At 41.1% G+C, this 14,939-nt stretch overlaps 1 protein-coding gene across 15 annotated transcripts in view; it reads left to right on the top strand.

The window, feature by feature from the left end:
* The window catches only part of LOC124277341 (dedicator of cytokinesis protein 9-like), a 186,773-nt gene that overhangs the window by 34,304 nt on the left and 137,530 nt on the right, over positions 1 to 14,939 (top strand). The window contains exon 1 of one of the 15 annotated variants that reach the window (XM_046713066.1): positions 7,830 to 8,522. The exons of the other annotated variants lie outside the window; for them this stretch is intronic. Within the exon in view, the coding sequence (XP_046569022.1) occupies positions 8,463 to 8,522 (60 nt within the window). The 5' untranslated portion in view covers positions 7,830 to 8,462. Of the gene's footprint in view, positions 1 to 7,829; positions 8,523 to 14,939 lie in introns of those variants that run through there. 15 annotated transcript variants of the gene reach the window in all.

Genomic DNA, 14,939 nt, shown 5'->3' on the forward strand with positions numbered 1-14,939 from the left:
CAAGTCATTATAGGTATCTTATAAGATCTGACTGACTGACTGAGTTTAGTTTTACGCCGCCTTTAGCAATATTCCAGCAACATCACGGCGGGGGACACCAGAAATGGGCTTCACACAGTTTACCCATGTGGGGAATCGAACCCAGGTCTTCGCGTGACGAGCCAACGCTTTAACCACTAGGCTACCCAACCGCCCCATGTAAGATCTGGGTTAGCATTAGTCTTCATCAACTCATGCTTGTCATAAGATGTGACTAACGGGTGGTCAGGCTGGCTGACTTGGTTGACACATGTCATCATATCCCAATCGTGTAGATCGATGCTCATGCTGTTGATCACTGGATTGCTGGTCAGACTATATTATTTACAGACCGCCGCATATAGCTGGAATATTGCTGTGTGTTAAACAACAAACCAACCAACCAACATCCTCAAGGCATTGGGGTATAGTTGTGATTACAGTGTCCATATTTTTCAGTTATATCATATCTATATATTATTATATTTATCGCATCATGTTATGATTGGCCTGGAACCATTCATTACTTCAGAATTTACTAGTTTGAAACAGCCCAATTTGCCAAACCACCAATCCTGTGTACAATGAAACTAAGTGGCAGGAGTGTTATAACATTTTCATTAAGATATCAAAACTTATCAGACTAAATGTGACCTGCGGCAATAATGTGATGACCTTCTGGAGATGGAGAGAAGGTCGCTGTCATGATGCTGAAGGGGGACACTGTACTGACAGGAAGTGGAGTGTTTCCAGTTGTATGCAGTCAACATTCTCGCAAGCCAGTCGACAATCATATCATTACACCATTACCCTGCACAAGCAGCTGCCTACCACTGTCTGCAAATCACTGGGTAATCAGGGGAATACACTTCTTCAACAGATTCACGGCTGTTGTCCTCTGCATTGTGGCGATCATGTTGCTGCAATTTTGTATGGAGAGTTGTTTCCCTTAGGCATGCCAGTAACCGATAATGGAGAGTTCCTGTCCCAGTTAGGTTATGCGTCTAGTTTAATGTCAGTGTAATACCCATGCTTGTGGTATCAGAGAAATGGTAGGGTTTAAGAGATGCTCTTTTTAGGCTGTCCTGAAATGGAGTTAAATGGAGTACTGTTAACAAAGCATTAAACCCAACTCACTCACTCACTCACTAACCCAGGCATGAAGAGACCCCTCCAGCACACTCACTCACTCTCACTCACTCACTCACTCAGTCACTAACCTAGGCATGAAGAGACCCCTCCAGCACACTCAATCACTCTCACTCACTCACTCACTCACTCACTCACTCACTAACCCAGGCATGAAGGGACCCCTCCAGCACATTCAATCACTCTCACTCACTCACTCACTCACCTCCACTCCACCGCCGCTCCGCTCTGCTCCACTCCACTCCACCGCTATTCCGCTCCGCTCAACCGCCACTCCGCTCCACTCCACTCCACTCCACTGTAAAGACTACATGGAAATGTCAACCTGACTTTCATTATTTGCATATATACCATGAAGTGAATGATTCAGGTCTCTTTGATCACAAATTGCATGTCTAAGTGTTGTGTTTGCTTGTGTTATGTCACCTTTTCTTGCTGTGTCAACACATATCTGTCTGTACTTGCAATGTTGGGAGAGTTCAATGTTGAGGAATCCTGTTGAGCTGTGTTATGTAAACTTTTCTCGCAGTTTCAACATATGTCTGTCTACTTGTTGTAGGATCCCATGTTGGGAGAGCAGAGTGTAGAGGTAACCTGCTGGGTCGGGATGACCTTGGTTGCGGTATCTGTCCTTGCATCATTGCCTATATGCGTTTATAGGATTCTTGCCTATATGCGTTTATAGGATTCTTGCCTATATGCGTTTATAGGATTCCTGCCTTTATGCGTTTATAGGATTCTTGCCTATATGCGTTTATAGGATTCTTGCCTATATGCGTTTATAGGATTCTTGCCTATATGCATTTATAGGATTCTTGCCTATATGCGTTTATAGGATTCTTGCCTATATGCATTTATAGGATTCTTGCCTATATGTGACCGCCTCTGTGGTGTAGTGGTTAGAGCGGAAGGTCGCGGGTTCAATCCCCCACCGCGTCATACCAAAAGACGTTAAAATATGGTACTTGTTGGTCCCTGCCTGGCGCGCGGCATTAATGGGTACAACAAGGACTGGTCGGCTCGGAGTCAGTATAATGTGTCTGAGTGGGGTATTCATGCTTCACTGCGGCATGGTATCTCAGTGGGCTAGCACTATAAAACCAGCTTCAGTCTGGGCTAGTACAAGCAGCCGCACATACACATACACACGCATGCACGTCGTCATATGAGCGAAATATTCTCAAGCACGACATTAAACCCAATTTCACCTCACCTCACCTTGCCTATATGTGTTTATAGGATTCTTGCCTATATGCATTTATAGGATTCTTGCCTATATGCATTTATAGGATTCTTGCCTATATGCGTTTATAGGATTCATGTTGTGTAAGTATAGGACAAACCAATTATGAACTTCACTTATTATTTGGGTATCATTGTCTCATATTTAACTGTATTAAATGTGTTGTGGAGCTGATGTGGTGTACTGAGTTGGTGTCTGTAAGATGACACATTGTGTGAGATGTTGTTGCAGGAACTGATGTGGTGTACTGTGTTGGTGAATATGTCTTGCAGGGCTTGATTTAAAAGATGTTAACCTTCTTGCACCAGCTGCAACCTAAGATACAAACCTAGTTGCACCAGACAATTCCAGTTGCATTGCAATATTGCAATATGTAGATGCAGTTATTTAGATGTTTTATGCAGAAGTTCACCCACTCAAAAATTAACTCGCACCTGGTGCAAGTTCTACTCATAACTAGGTTGCACTTTGTAACATTGGGTTGCACCAGTGCAAGTAACAAAGCACTAAATCGAGCCCTGTCTTGTGTCATCAACACAGCTGTCTGTGAGATCACAGATTGGACCAGATTATGACTACAGGAACTGTTGTGTTACCTTGGTTGATCTGATACCGACCACACTTCACCTGCTTATATCAACAGCCTCTGAGAACATGCTGTTGATTAACTTGAAGCTGTGCTGTGCTGTTGCAGTTCAGACTATAGTAGAAGTGATCAGCAAGTGATCAGCAAAATCATTACAGTTTGTGTCACTTGAGTTACTGATGGTTAAGCTGTTATACATGTTGGTCCTATTCACTGTGTTAATCATTCAGGATATTGCAGGCAAGGGGATTACACCCATCAACATTTAAGTCATTACAATCTGTGTAATGAACAGATAGGATAGCTTCATGTAATTTGCACCAGGGGGCATAAACATTGTGTTGAACAGATGCAGGATTAGACTCTCTTATAGATCCTGAAACAAGTCATCTTGAAGTCCACAGCAAGTCTACAGTTCTTTAACCAAGTCTAGATTTCGTCTACCTTATTAAGAAGATTCTAGCTTCTTTCGATTAAATATTGAATGTCAGTTCGACCAACTTGCAGTTCAAGATTTTAATGTCTGACTAAATGTTAGTCTTCAGACATGTTGAACACATGTAATAATTTGGTATGGAGGACATTGTTCCTCATTGGTATACACTCGGTGGACTGGTTACACCGTTTGATAATAACAATTACTTAACATATTAAATCCAATGGAAATTGATAGAAAGCAGTATCACATGTGGTGTGCAGGCTGATCAGGCAGCAGGTGCTTGTAGTACATCATTATATTACCTGTCAATCAGTCCATGTGCTCCAGGAGATATCCTGCCATATCATCAAGTGTTTGCATGTGTCGAGTCAGGTCACTGGCAGCAATATCGTAAACATGTATAGCCGATGTAGGAGTTCTTTGACACCCTACCTGACCAGTCACTCAGGCGGCAATATAGTAAACATATAGCTGATCTAAAGTGAGTTCCTGTACGCCGTACCTGGATGAAAAGGTTCAACCTCGCGAAAGTTCCAACCAGACTTCATCTTCACAGAAGACAGCCATACATGAATACATTCCCTAAGTCCTATAAGTTCCAAAGTCATTTATTTGGAAATAAAGTCGTAAAGTCAGCTGAGGAATGTCTTGGCGCATACTGACTTGCAACAGGTGTTAGAGAGTGTGAACAGCATCTGTGCTTTTGTGTTTACGGTGAACCCCGTGCAGTGGCTATTGTGTCGTATTGACCGATCAGGTAGATGGAGGCGGACTGTGCAGGTGATAAGTGCAGTTATACGGTTATACCACAGTCAATTTAAACCTATATTGGAAGAAATACATACATCTACAATCTGGAATACTGCTTGTTTGTCACGGTGGTTTTGACCTGCTCAAATGATTTGATGGCTGTTGAAGTGCAAGAAAACTTCCACCAACACTTGAGACTGAAAGGACTTTGGAGGACATTATATTGGTGATGTTTGTTGTGCTGTGTATGAAGGTGTCTGGATGTTCGTGGATTCTTCAAACATACAGCCAGACGGCATTTCATGAATAAGTGTACATACGCTGAAAAAGCATCACATGCATATGTGTCAGAGCAGGTTTAATGTGCAAAGAGACAGCTTGTCATGTATTCAAGAACTGTTTCAATAAACAGAGAGACTGTTTCTACCAGTAGTATTCAACTACAAGAAGTTGTATAACAACTTGACAAGAGTCTGGTGAAAACCTTGGAGACTTGACTGAACCTGTTGTTCCTCATCTCCTCCAGTTTGTGTTACGCCTTGCATATTTGATCATATTAATCCTCCTGGACTGAAGCAACCTTACCTGGCTTGTGTTGGCGACTTTATTTGCAGATTGAAACAAGTCTAAACTTTCACAGCATCAGTGAGGTCAGGTGGTTCTAACTTGCCAGATTGTCTCTGTGGTTGTTGTGCTACATGGTTGTGTACAATCCACATACTGTTTGATCGACAGTGCTAGGCTCATATTCTTCTCTGCTCATATTTCCCAACAACACAAGTTTCAGCATGCTGATTACTTTCCCCAATTGTTGGTGTAGTATTTTGTAATTAGCGCTAGACGCACCACGTGGGTGTTTGATGCAGGGGATAATCTTGGTATTCTCGGTGGAAATTACTGGAGGAACTGTGATGTCAGTTAACATTGTTTGACCCTCAAATGGTCTGCATGTAATCTTCAAATCACCTTCACCTTGGGGAAATGTGCAGAGGATTACCTGTGCTTGCAGTTAAACATGCATCAGATGATCAACAGTCACGGTTTGGGGAGTCTCTGACTGGAGGGAATATCAACTTCATCACCGTGGTTGATGCCAATTAACATCAGGATGAGGAAGTGAGATGTTGATGAACATCATTTTACTTATGTCAGCAAATTAAGGGAGTAGTTTAAATGTGCTGACTGAATTAAAGGATGACTGGTTACTGAGTGGACATCTTTACTTTGGATAAATACGCATAGTTGGTGATTTATCAAATCTCAGGATAGTGATTTATCATAGCTCAAGGACAGTATTACTATGAATATCTTTGTGTCATTCTGACAGTGATTTTATATTCAGGTGGGATTTCATTATCTTTGTACATGCAGATGTTTTCAACGATATCAATATTGACGTGATGTGAAAAAAGAAATCGAAGCTCACCATCTGTGTTACCTACATGCAAGCTGCCGTCATTTGGATGTCTATGTTACACAAACGCAGGTAGATTGTGAAGTGCAATTACCTGATTCTTGAACAGTTTCCACGATTCAGTGCAGTGAATCATCTGTTCTGCACTGATTTTGTTCTGTTTTGTGTGAAGATTCAAGGAGCCGAGTTGCAGTGTGTCATGTGTTATAAATACAGTTATACCATGGGAAGTACAAACTCATATCATTGACTGTCACAGTTTGATTGAAACAAATCATTCAGGCCTCAGCCATTACATCATCTGACTGTATCCTTGGTAAGGACTTACAATCAGAAAGGATATAGTTAAAGCAAATTTACAGTTTCTGGTTTTCAAGGTTAAAATTCCTTGTATATGTGGATTTTGTGAGGACACTATTTCTGTGTCTTGAACCAAGGAGATACACTCTGTGAAAATAGCATTCTGGATTACTTACCAATGAATAATGTGCTGAAGGAAAATTGATGAGGAATACGCTAATAGAAGAACTATCTCTATAGAAATTTATCTTCACAGCAATAACCTTAGAGTGCTTCTTTAGCATCTATCAAACATATTTTGTTTGCTTGCATGAGTGGATCAACTGATGATTCTAGAGTGAGATGTATATATCAATAATGCAGTAGGAGAACTATACAGAAAGTTTGTGAAGTTCACAAAGAGTTCACTCAACCATTATGCCTTGTTTCAACATCACAATTGCATGACATACACCATTCAGTATCCTGTGACACCTTGAACGTAAATGGAGCCGAGGACGTTGGACTTTATCTGAAACTGAGGAAGTTAGATACAACCATAGTAGTATTTATCAAGACTTGTGACGCACACATGAACAAGTTGAGGACATTCATGAGCTGATTACGATTCAAGAGTGGTGTTTTTCAGTTGTAATCTTCACCAAAGTTTGGACTCGACAGCAGGAGTTGTGAGTCAGGCAATGCTTTATGGAAAATTAAATCTTTTGGCAAAATGTTATAATGTATATTGCAAGGACATACAGGCTTGACTTTCTGTACATATATGAACTGACCATTCATCCATGACAGCCAAACTGTGTCATTGTTGGGTGGGATGTAATTGAATGATTAATGATAATGTTGGTGATGTTGTGTTGGAGCAAGACAGTGTGATGGATACTGATGAGCTCTTCCTGGTGTTGTCATGTCCGACTGAAGAACAGAGACTGATGAACAAGGTCACTAGACTGGACTGTTGATGGACAAGGTTGGAAGACCTCAAGAGGGTCATGTTTGATTTTGGAATTATGAAATATTACATAGATGTTGTAGCCGTTGATTGTTTGTAGATTGGGCAATAGATGAACAAGATTTGAAGACTTCAAGTGTGGAATTTATGGAATGTTACGTAGATGTTGTAACAACTCATTGTCAAGAGACTGGATAACTGATGGTCAAGACCTGAAGACCTTAAGTTGGTCAAATTTGAGTGTGGAATTATGGGATATTAAATTGTCTGAAAAGATGGACAAGATTTAAGGATTGACCTTTCATGACTGTTTCAACACTAATCTCTGACTTTTGGATTATTCTCCCTGGAGGGCAGAATTGTTCTACTGTGTAGGTGTGTAGGACAGTGTCAACCAGTTGGAACTTCTGTTGGATGACGAACATTGCTGCCATGGAATGGTGAAGTTGCATCAGTTTCAGACGGACATGGTTCATGTCAAGGTCAGATGAGAAGAAACATAATGGCATCACTGAATCAGTGAATGCTTATGTTTGACTGAATGAAATCATCTGTTTGGAATAGCAAGATCTCATGACATTATTTTCAGAGTTAAGTTGGGCATTTGAAATTGTGTCAGAGTTAGGAAGAAACACTTCGTGTCTTGAATTAGTAAATGTTCCCAGGTTAATGAATGCTTGTTGGTATGTGTTGAAGTAGTGACAGCTCCTGTGTTGTTGAAGGCCATCGGGAAGCTTCAGATTCAGGTCCTACAGGGACGTTGTGGTTGTGTAACATGTAATATAACGTGTGTAGTTAAGGTGTTTCTCACTGGATACAGAGAATTTCCTTGTTTCTGGTGACCTAACTGGGACTAATTTGAATGATATGAAACAGCAAGTACAATGAGGAGGAATATTTTTGATCTCAGTAACAATACATTGTCAGTACATTTGACTCTATTTTGAACAAACATGGACCTTGTATATCGTTACAACTGACTACCAGGAAATATCACCATTGGCACCATTCTTTACAACTGTCAGTCTCCTATGTAGGCACTATCATACACTGGAATTATTATCATAGGCCGTTGTGTGCTGTTAGGGTGATTTGGAGTTTTCATCAGTGTGTGCTGGAATATTTCCATTTATTGAGGATTCTCCCAGCGGATGTGTTGTAAACCTGTGTTTCATTTTGTGGATACCAGCACTTTCAGGATCCTGGCCCCCGAGACAAGTATATGTGTTCACTCACAAAACTACAAGCCATTTGCTTGGATCTCATAGCATCAGACTGTCAGTGTTGGATTAGCAAGATCTGAGAAAAAAGGAAGCTGTGTGTTCATATCTGGTGATGGATTTAATCATTTGTTTCCAAGTAAATATCTGACATCTACAGAACTGAGAACCTGTGATGTAGGTCAGAATCTGCTGGATTTATGATTAATAATAATCAGGAGGTTGGTGTGAAATACTGATTACTGGCTGGGTATAACACAGTACCTGCTACATGGACATATTACACTCGTGTGATGTTGGTATATATCACCTGGGTTTGAGTGGAATACCGATATTAATCTGATTGGTTCAATAGGATTACTTCTTCAATAGGCGATACAGAACGTATCTCACCATGGCGTTAGCCAAAGCTATAAAGATCATCTCTGACTTCAGTATCAACCTTGTGGATCCAGTAAGTTGAAGTACTATGTGTCTTATATTTTTATCAGTTGATCAAAATACGTCGTGAGCCTTACAATGAGGAGTTACCTGGGTGTTTCTGTGTGTATGTCCTGGAAACCTGCATAGATGGGGATCCTAGACTGTAGGGGTCCAACGTATTTTGTCTTACAGCCCTTGACCTATGTTATTTTCAGTTGCCCCAAGCGCTCTATGATATTCTGGGTGGTGGGGTAGCCTAGTGGTTAAAGCGTTCGCTCATCACGCCGAAGACCAGGTTCAATTCCCCACATAGGTACCATGTGTGAAGCCCATTTCTGGTGTCCCCCGCCATGATGTTGCTGGAATATTGCTAAAATCGGCGTAAAACTAAACTCACTTACTCATCGTTCACCTCACTTGGACTCTTTTTCAGTTCAAATGGAGATGTTTCCATCAAATTTATTCATTTTCAGAGACTTAGTGTTAGTCTAGGGTGAAAGGGTGACCAGTGTACCAACAAACCATGAAAACGTACTCCCAGACTGAGTAATCGTCTGTGACCACTATATGATGACTAGGGCTGACTATTGGCAAATAAACTATATTTGCGATATGTTGCGATTCAGGTACACATATTGCAGTTTGTATTGCAGCAGACTGAGAGCTAATGCTTGACAGTGAGTGGCACTGACTGTACCTGCACATCCTATTTTCTACGTGCTAAGGTCCTAAAAATAAATGTTAGGTTGTAGATAGCAGCAGTCTCAAAATAAGGTTGTAGTTTGGGACCACAATGTGTCGCAGTTTGTTGCTTTGAGAAATTGTCTGTTTGGCCAAAGAAAATCTGTGTAGCTGTTATTTCATACATTCACATGTTGTCAGAAGTCACCAGTGTGAAGCTCAGCTTCTTCCTGGTTAGCAGTACTAGTCATTGTCTCAAATTTACCGATGCAAATAGCTGTCAGATTCTAACATTTCTGCACAAATTTCATTTGTCTCATTTTGTAAGTTTTGTCATGCAAGTGTAAATGAAACATAATCACAAAAATATTGGCAAATGTATGCTAAAGTGTGATCCATGACCCCTCCAAGTCAACTCCTGCTTTCTCAGTGAGTCTTTCCTCTCTCTCTCTCTCTTTTCCGCCTCTCTCCTGCCTCTCTCTCGTCTCTACTTTGACATTTTTCACCAACATCAGTGATTTTCTGCCTCATCATATCCAATGTATTCTATTACTTGTGTGATTTTTATAAAAGGCTTCGTGTAGAGGTGTCTGTGTATAACCTTAGTTATGTCCTAGTCCTACAATCAGGTATTGTCACAGTGTGATGTTTTATCACACGTACACACCAGTCCACACAGCCCCGTATCTACCGTACATTGTAAGTAGATCTGTATCTCCAGACAGGCTCACATACTGCAGGATGCGTTGAAGTGAACTGGGAGTGTGAAGAAGCAAGTGCAGCCATGATGTTCGGTTTGGTATTTAGATTTGTGAAATGGGAGCCTTGCCAGGTTGTCGGCACATGGACAAGTTTTTGTTGCAAGATGTGTGCCGACTCTCCTTATGTGAATATTCAGGCTCTTCTCCAGCTTCCAGAAATTCACACTGTTTGAGATAGACTTGCTTCGGATTTGTTTCAAGTCATGAGTTTAACACAAGGCTATCAATAGTCTCTGATTTGCTCTTTGATATGTGAGGACGAATTTGAGAGGATTTCAGGCAGGGCTTTGTTGGTGTGTGAAATTTTAATCTATTTTTTCAAGCTTGAATTGAGTGAAGGTCACCAGGTTGTGAGATTTCTTTATTCTTTCATCCCAATCTTGGTTTAAACTATTGTAATTTTTGATTTTGTGACAACATTTTCTCAATTCATTGTGTTTCTTCATAGAAGCTACAAGATGGGAATAAATAGAATCAGGCATGGTCCAGTAGACTTCAAACATTCCCTGGTCATGCTGACATTATGGACCATCCTATTGCTTTGGTATAAATAGGACTCGCTCACTTTAGGCAGATATAACTGTCATCTTGATATGTCTGATATGTTTTCCAGTTAGACTTCAAAACATTTGACTTTTTTGTCTCATTCGGAAAAATAATATTTTGTGTGACTAAATGTTTTTGAGGTCGTCTAAATTGTTCCACTCTATAGAACAAGAGTGGAGTGTGGGGTATTTGTAACAGTAATGTCTCATGAGGTTACACAGGATCAACAATGTCCAGTGAGGTTACACAAGAGAAACATTATAACGTGAGGTCACACAAGAGAGACAATGTTCTATGAGGTCACACAAGAGAGACAATGTTCTATGAGGTCACACAAGAGAGACAATGTTCTATGAGTATGAGGTCACACAAGAGAGACAATGTTCTATGAGGTCACACAAGAGAGACAATGTTCTATGAGGTCACACAAGAGAAACAATGTTCTATGAGGTCACACAAGAGAGACAATGTTCTATGAGGTCACACAAGAGAGACAATGTTCTATGAGGTCACACAAGAGAGACAATGTTCTATGAGGTCACACAAGAGAGACAATGTTCTATGAGGTCACACGAGAGAGACAATGTTCTATGAGGTCACACAAGAGAGACAATGTTTTATGAGGTCACACAAGAGAGACAATGTTCTATGACTGACTGACTGACGGAGTTTGCTTTTACGCCGCTTTTAGCAATATTCCAGCAATATCACGGCGGGGGACACCAGAAATGGGCTTCACTCATTGTACCCATGTGGGGATTCGAACCCGGGTCTTGGGCGTAACAAGCCAACGCTTTAACCACTAGACTACCCCACTGCCCCTAATGTTCTATGAGGTCACACAAGAGAAACAATGTTCTATGAGGTCACAAAGGAGAGACAATGTTCAATGACATCACAAAGGAGAAACATGTTTCATGAGGTCACACAGGAGAGCCGTGCTTGACCTTGCAGGTCGTCTTCACAGAGCCTCTCCCTCCCTGACACTTTCCCCAAATATTTCATTCAGACACACCAGGATTAGGTATGCAAAGTGTGCACAACATTTTTAACTCAGCAGTTGCAAACTTGATGTTCAAACACTGGCCTATTTCAAGTAGCTTTGTGGTCACAGACTTGCCTGTTTCCTCAATCTTTGTATGATCTGGGGTAAAAATTATAGTTGACAGATATTGATGTCGTGGGCTGAGTTCGTTCTCCTGTTTCTTTGATTTGATTGGTTAATTGTGTTAATAGAGTGCTGATGTCAATACGAAAAGTGTTTAAGTGCCTTACTTTTTTATTAAGGGTTAAGGAATTGACACTCAGTGTATTCCCAGATTGTTAACTGTTAATCTAGAATGTCCTGCAGTCTTGTAGATAGAGGTCACCATACATGAAGGTGAGTAGTCCAGGTGTTTGCTTGTACTGCTTATAGGCTCAGTTTGATTCTTCAGGGAATTATAAACCCATGAGATGTCCTATTCTGACAACTGAATCTGTGTTCCTGGTCCAGTTTTGGGATTATGGCCAGGGATAGGCCTCAATACAGATGATGATATTAGATGAAAGCGTTAATGAAAATATTTATTAGGTGGTTAATAATGGTTGTGGTATCTAACCTGGATTGTCTGGTTAATGTATCCTATAGTGTGGGCTGTAACAATGCACGTTTTGGTGACCAGCTCGCTCACACACACACACACACTCACTCACTCACTCACTCACTCACTCACTCACTCACTCACTCACTCACTCACTCACTCACTCACTCACTCACTCACTCACTCACTCACTCACTCACTCACTCACTCACTCACTCACTCACCACTCACTCACTCACTCACTCACTCACTCACTCACTCACTCACTCACTCACTCACTCACTCACTCACTCACTCACTCACTCACTCACTCACTCACTCACTCACTCACTCACTCACTCACTCACTCACTCACTCACTCACTCACTCACTCACTCACTCACTCACTCACTCACTCACTCACTCACTCACTCACTCACTCACTCACTCACTCACTCAGACATTGCCCATGGTTTGGGTGAAGCAATGTCTTCACACTGTCCAGGGACACAATAAATGGTCACTGTACCCATGTGGGAACCAAAACCTGGCATAGTCAAACACCTTAACCACTTGGCTATCCTACTGCCCAGGTTTGAGTAAGTTGTAAAGGTGTGGTGCGAGATGCTGTTACTCACTTGTGGACCATGTTGCTATGTGCAGCGTGCAACCTTGGAAACACGTAGATCTGTCGCGGCTGGTAATTAAAAGCATCACGTCACTGAGTTGTTGACAGGAGAATTCAGATGTTTATTCAGCAGGTTTTGTCTCCAAGTCACACCCTGGAGAGGAATTTGGGATCTGCACTGAATTGTTAAAAAACAATTGATTAGTTCTGTAGTGTTACATGGAACATAGGAAAGTCGTGAAATCATGAAAATGAATGACATGAAATGTGTTTATGTAATGATAGTGAGGAGATCGACTTAGAATCTCAAGTTTAATGTCTCACTTTGGATGTTCACCATTATTCAGCAGATTGTTTTGAATGCAAGGAGTAAAACAATTTCAACACTTGGAAGTTAGATAATTATCTATATAAATTATTGTTTCTAAATTGAATTTTCTCGGGGTGAAATTTCAAATACCGTTATTGTGCTATTTTTGTAAGCTTTACATAGTAGTGCCAACAGTTTGAGTCATGCCACCTCTCTCAGTGTGGTTTGGCGATGTCCAGGGGAATGCTTCAGGAGAAAGATTTTTCATGGCATCAAATCTGAAATGTTTGTCCAGAACTGAGGAAGTAAAAATTGTGAAAAATGTATGTGAAACACTTTTGAATGTTTGTACCTGATTAAGCCAAGCTATTACTTGTGATTCTGTCTGTAAGCATGTTAGGTGTAGAAAAAGGTATTGTTTAGAAAAAGGATTTTCCTTTTGTTTCTTAACAAATAGCTGTGACCAAATGTTTGCTTGGATTGTTTGGGTTAGGGGCTATTGGGAATGGGGTGTTGAGATGCAATCAGCATTATTCCTGCATGATCAAGCCTGGGCCAGACAAACCACTGATTGTTATATAAGCACATCCCATGATGGGATATTACACACAGACAGACAGCCATGTCAGCAAGTCTGACCACTACGTTACCTCTTACTGCAAGCAGTAGAATACTGGGGACATTTCTCCAGGAGATTCATGATGTTGCTAAATATGGTATAAAACTCCACTCACTCACTCACTCACCCAAACCCACTCACTCAATCACATAAGTTCAGAGCTGCATCTTCGTGAGCCATGCTATGTGATATTGCTAAAAGTGGCATAAAACTCAATTCACTCATTGTAGTGATGAGTCCATTGAACCACTTGGTTTCAGTGGAACATTTTTTGTAAGCTATCTGTGAGTGACTGAGTGAGGATTTAAAACATTTTCTCAATATTCCACCACACAAGTAGGACACAAAAAATTGTCTTCACACATCATCGTCATCATCCAAACTTTAAAATTCCAGAATACCTCTAATACTTGCAGACCGCCTCCGTGATGTAGTGGTTAGAGCGTCCGCCCGGAGAGTGGAAGGTCGCAGGTTCAATCCCCGACCGCGTCATACCAAAAGATGTTAAAATATGGTACTTGTTGGTCCCTGCCTGGCGTTCGGCATTAATGGGTTCAACAAGGACTGGTCGGCTCGGAGTCAGTATAATGTGTCTGAGTGGGGTATTCATGCTTCACTGCGGCATGGTATCTCAGTGGGCTAGCACTATAAAACCAGCTTAAGTCTGGGCTAGTACAAGCAGCCGCACATACACATACACACGCATGCACATCGTCATATGAGCGAAATATTCTCAAGTACGACGTTAAACCCAATTTCACCTCACCTCACCTAATACTTGCAAAACTTATGAGCCTATTTAGCCACATATGATTTTAGACGAGCATCTTTCAGCATCTCTGGTAAGTCCAGATCTGGACCTCCCAGCCTCAGCATATCACACATAACTCGGTAGTGTTGAATATCTCTGCCTTTATTACACGTTCACGGGGTGCAGGAGCAGACAAGGAACTATGAGTGTACAGATTCCCACCTTTTACCTCCCATAGATTATTTTTTTCTACTACAAAATAGATACATTCCTCAGCTAACTACAGGTGATATACCCTAGCACCTGACAGGATTGTTAGCTGGGCGGATAGAGTATGCTAAACACAATTGGCCAGGCGGATAGAAGTGTAAGCTGAGAGGGAAGCATTAAGCATGTGGCCTGACAGATGGAGGGATGAATCTGATAGATTGGTTGGGTAGACTTACTGGAGATGCCATTGTGGCTTTGTTTCTTGCAGTACAATCAGCTCTGATTTGGTATTGCTGTATACCTTCTTTAAGTGGCATTTTGAAGCTGTTGTGATGAAGAAGAACACTTTTTATGTTAAAGTGTTCATTGAGCACTGTATA

The sequence above is a fragment of the Haliotis rubra genome, unplaced genomic scaffold (assembly GCF_003918875.1).
Source record: "Haliotis rubra isolate DU_JTF1 unplaced genomic scaffold, ASM391887v1 Scf106, whole genome shotgun sequence".
Taxonomy (NCBI): Eukaryota; Metazoa; Mollusca; class Gastropoda; order Lepetellida; family Haliotidae; genus Haliotis; species Haliotis rubra.